The following is a 2,127-nucleotide window of genomic DNA, read 5'->3' as shown; positions in this document are numbered from 1 at the left end:
CACCCCCCCACCCACCCCTCCCACCACCTTCTTGTCTCTTCTGCCAAGGAGGCATTTCAGGAGGCGGTGGTTCAATCTCAGTTGGTCTGCCTCCACGATCTGGTACTCTCCCCATCAGAACCTGTGCAGGGAAATATGCAGTGCTTAGTTTCAGTGGTAATAAGCTTGTTGAAAAAGATGCAGATGTGATGAGCAAGCAAATGCTCTGTTCGCAACATAGCAGCAGGGCACGTGGACTTTGAGAGTCAGGACACCTAGATTCTCATCTCATCTCTGCTACTGATTTTGTGAGACAACACAAAGTCAGTTTTACACCAGTAACAGGTCCTAGCTACCTAAAAAAATGTTCAGCTTTAAGTAACTGTTTATAACAAACTTCAGATCTTTACCAAGAGTGCTACTTAAGTGCAAAGTACTACTAACATTATAAGTGTCCATGGCTCCTTACTTCTTAAGTTAGGATGTTGTAGAAATACAAAGAATGTCAAGGATGCGTGCAAATCTAGTAAGACTGCACAGACAAATACAGCAACTGACATGGCAAGCTGACAAAATGGGTAGCCCTATTCAATTCTAAATGCATTCATTCAGCTTGATGCTTTGGCTTCAGTTATAAATGACTAAGGCAGTGCACCAAACTGAAATATAAACAATGCATTATGCAACACTGCAGTAGTACCTTCCGACGAAAAGTATTTTCTTGCTATTTGATGCATATGATTTAATGTATAAAGATGAAAAAGTCACATAGCCTATTGCCATTTTAACATGTAGAGGCACATCGTTACTTTAAAACATCACGCAGAAGAAAGACAGTTTCAGTTATCCAAACAGCTTGCGTATTTTCTTGTTTTAGAGGGTTTATTTTCATCCTCCCCCACCACCAAAATTATGAACGCTAACATACAAGCATTTAGCCTGCTGCCTGTCAAAACAGCATCAACCCATATTATGTATCAAACAGTAGTTACAAAGACAAAAGGAAAGATTTGTATCAAGGTAACCCTTTGATTCCAGTCAGCCAGTTATGTGATATCCTGGTACCATTAAACCAAAAGGAGGTATGCAAGAAACAACTGCTGCTCACATGTACCTCCTTTCCTTTTCCAGCTCCTCCTGGTCTGCCCCCTCCAATTGATTCCAAATGTCCTATTCTATTTGATCCCACAAGCTTTGTGATCCACCTCTGGCACCCAACAATTCCAAAGCTAGTCTCTCTCTAGTCTGCCTTAGTTGCTTCAGAGCTGCAAATCCATCTTTACACCTTGCTTTTACATCTTCCAATACCCATTCGTTCCACTCCTCAGTGACCTGACCCTTCTGTTTTACTCATCATTCCCATTAAGAAGGCACAAATTCCACTTTTGCTAAATTAAGAAATCTGGGGACCATGGTAGCTATTATGTATCACACTTAAATAGGTTTACAAACACTCTGAAAGTTTCCAGATATACAATTGAAAATATTTGGTCTTTAGCCTACTTCTGGTCTATTTTTAATTTTGGGTTGGGGGGCGGGCAGAAATCACTCCCAGAGACCTTTTGTACCTAGTTTCAACCACATAATGTTTAACTGAGCAATGAGCGTTATGCCTCAGAAGATTCATCCATAATGAAAAGCCACCTAAACTCAACAGCTATTATGACATGCCTACTATGAGTATTAAAGACGTGATGATGAAACCATTACATTTAGTAGCTAAGGTACTGATCTTGGAAGCACTAACTTACGTGCTTAACTTAGGGGCAGGCAACTATTTTGGCCAGAGAGCTGCTCACCAAGTTTTGGCAAGCTGTCAAGGGCCACACAGGTAGCCACGCCTCTTGACAGGTGTCCTGCCCCCTGGTTGCTGTCTTGTGACCAGAAGTCCTGCCCCCTAACTCCTGACCTTTGCCACCAGAAGTCCCTCCCCTTGCCCCAGAAGTACTCCTTTCAGCAAGAGGTTTGCCATTTCAGAACCAGAAAAATACCAAATTATATTCTTAAAAAAAAAAAAATCGAACATCTACAACATTCATTAATTTGATTTCAAAAAATATTTTTGTCCTGATTTACACGCGTCTGTGTAGTGTACATAGAGGTGACTGCACAATAGCTTAAAATTAAGTCTTATTCTTCTGTGTTGTG

General features: G+C 41.0%; 1 protein-coding gene across 1 annotated transcript in view; it reads right to left on the bottom strand.

Annotated features, from left to right (window-relative positions):
- The window catches only part of FAM98B (family with sequence similarity 98 member B), a 53,758-nt gene that overhangs the window by 2,698 nt on the left and 48,933 nt on the right, over window positions 1-2,127 (bottom strand). Inside the window, exon 9 of the mRNA XM_019518958.1 lies at window positions 1-121. This exon is cut by the window's left edge and continues 2,698 nt beyond it. Coding sequence (XP_019374503.1) covers window positions 1-121 — 121 coding nt within the window. The remainder of the gene's footprint in view (window positions 122-2,127) is intronic.

Source organism: Gavialis gangeticus, unplaced genomic scaffold, assembly GCF_001723915.1.
Source record: "Gavialis gangeticus isolate Ggan-Ray unplaced genomic scaffold, GavGan_comp1, whole genome shotgun sequence".
NCBI classification, from domain to species: domain Eukaryota; kingdom Metazoa; phylum Chordata; order Crocodylia; family Gavialidae; genus Gavialis; species Gavialis gangeticus.
This window is presented reverse-complemented; position numbering and strand designations above follow the sequence as displayed.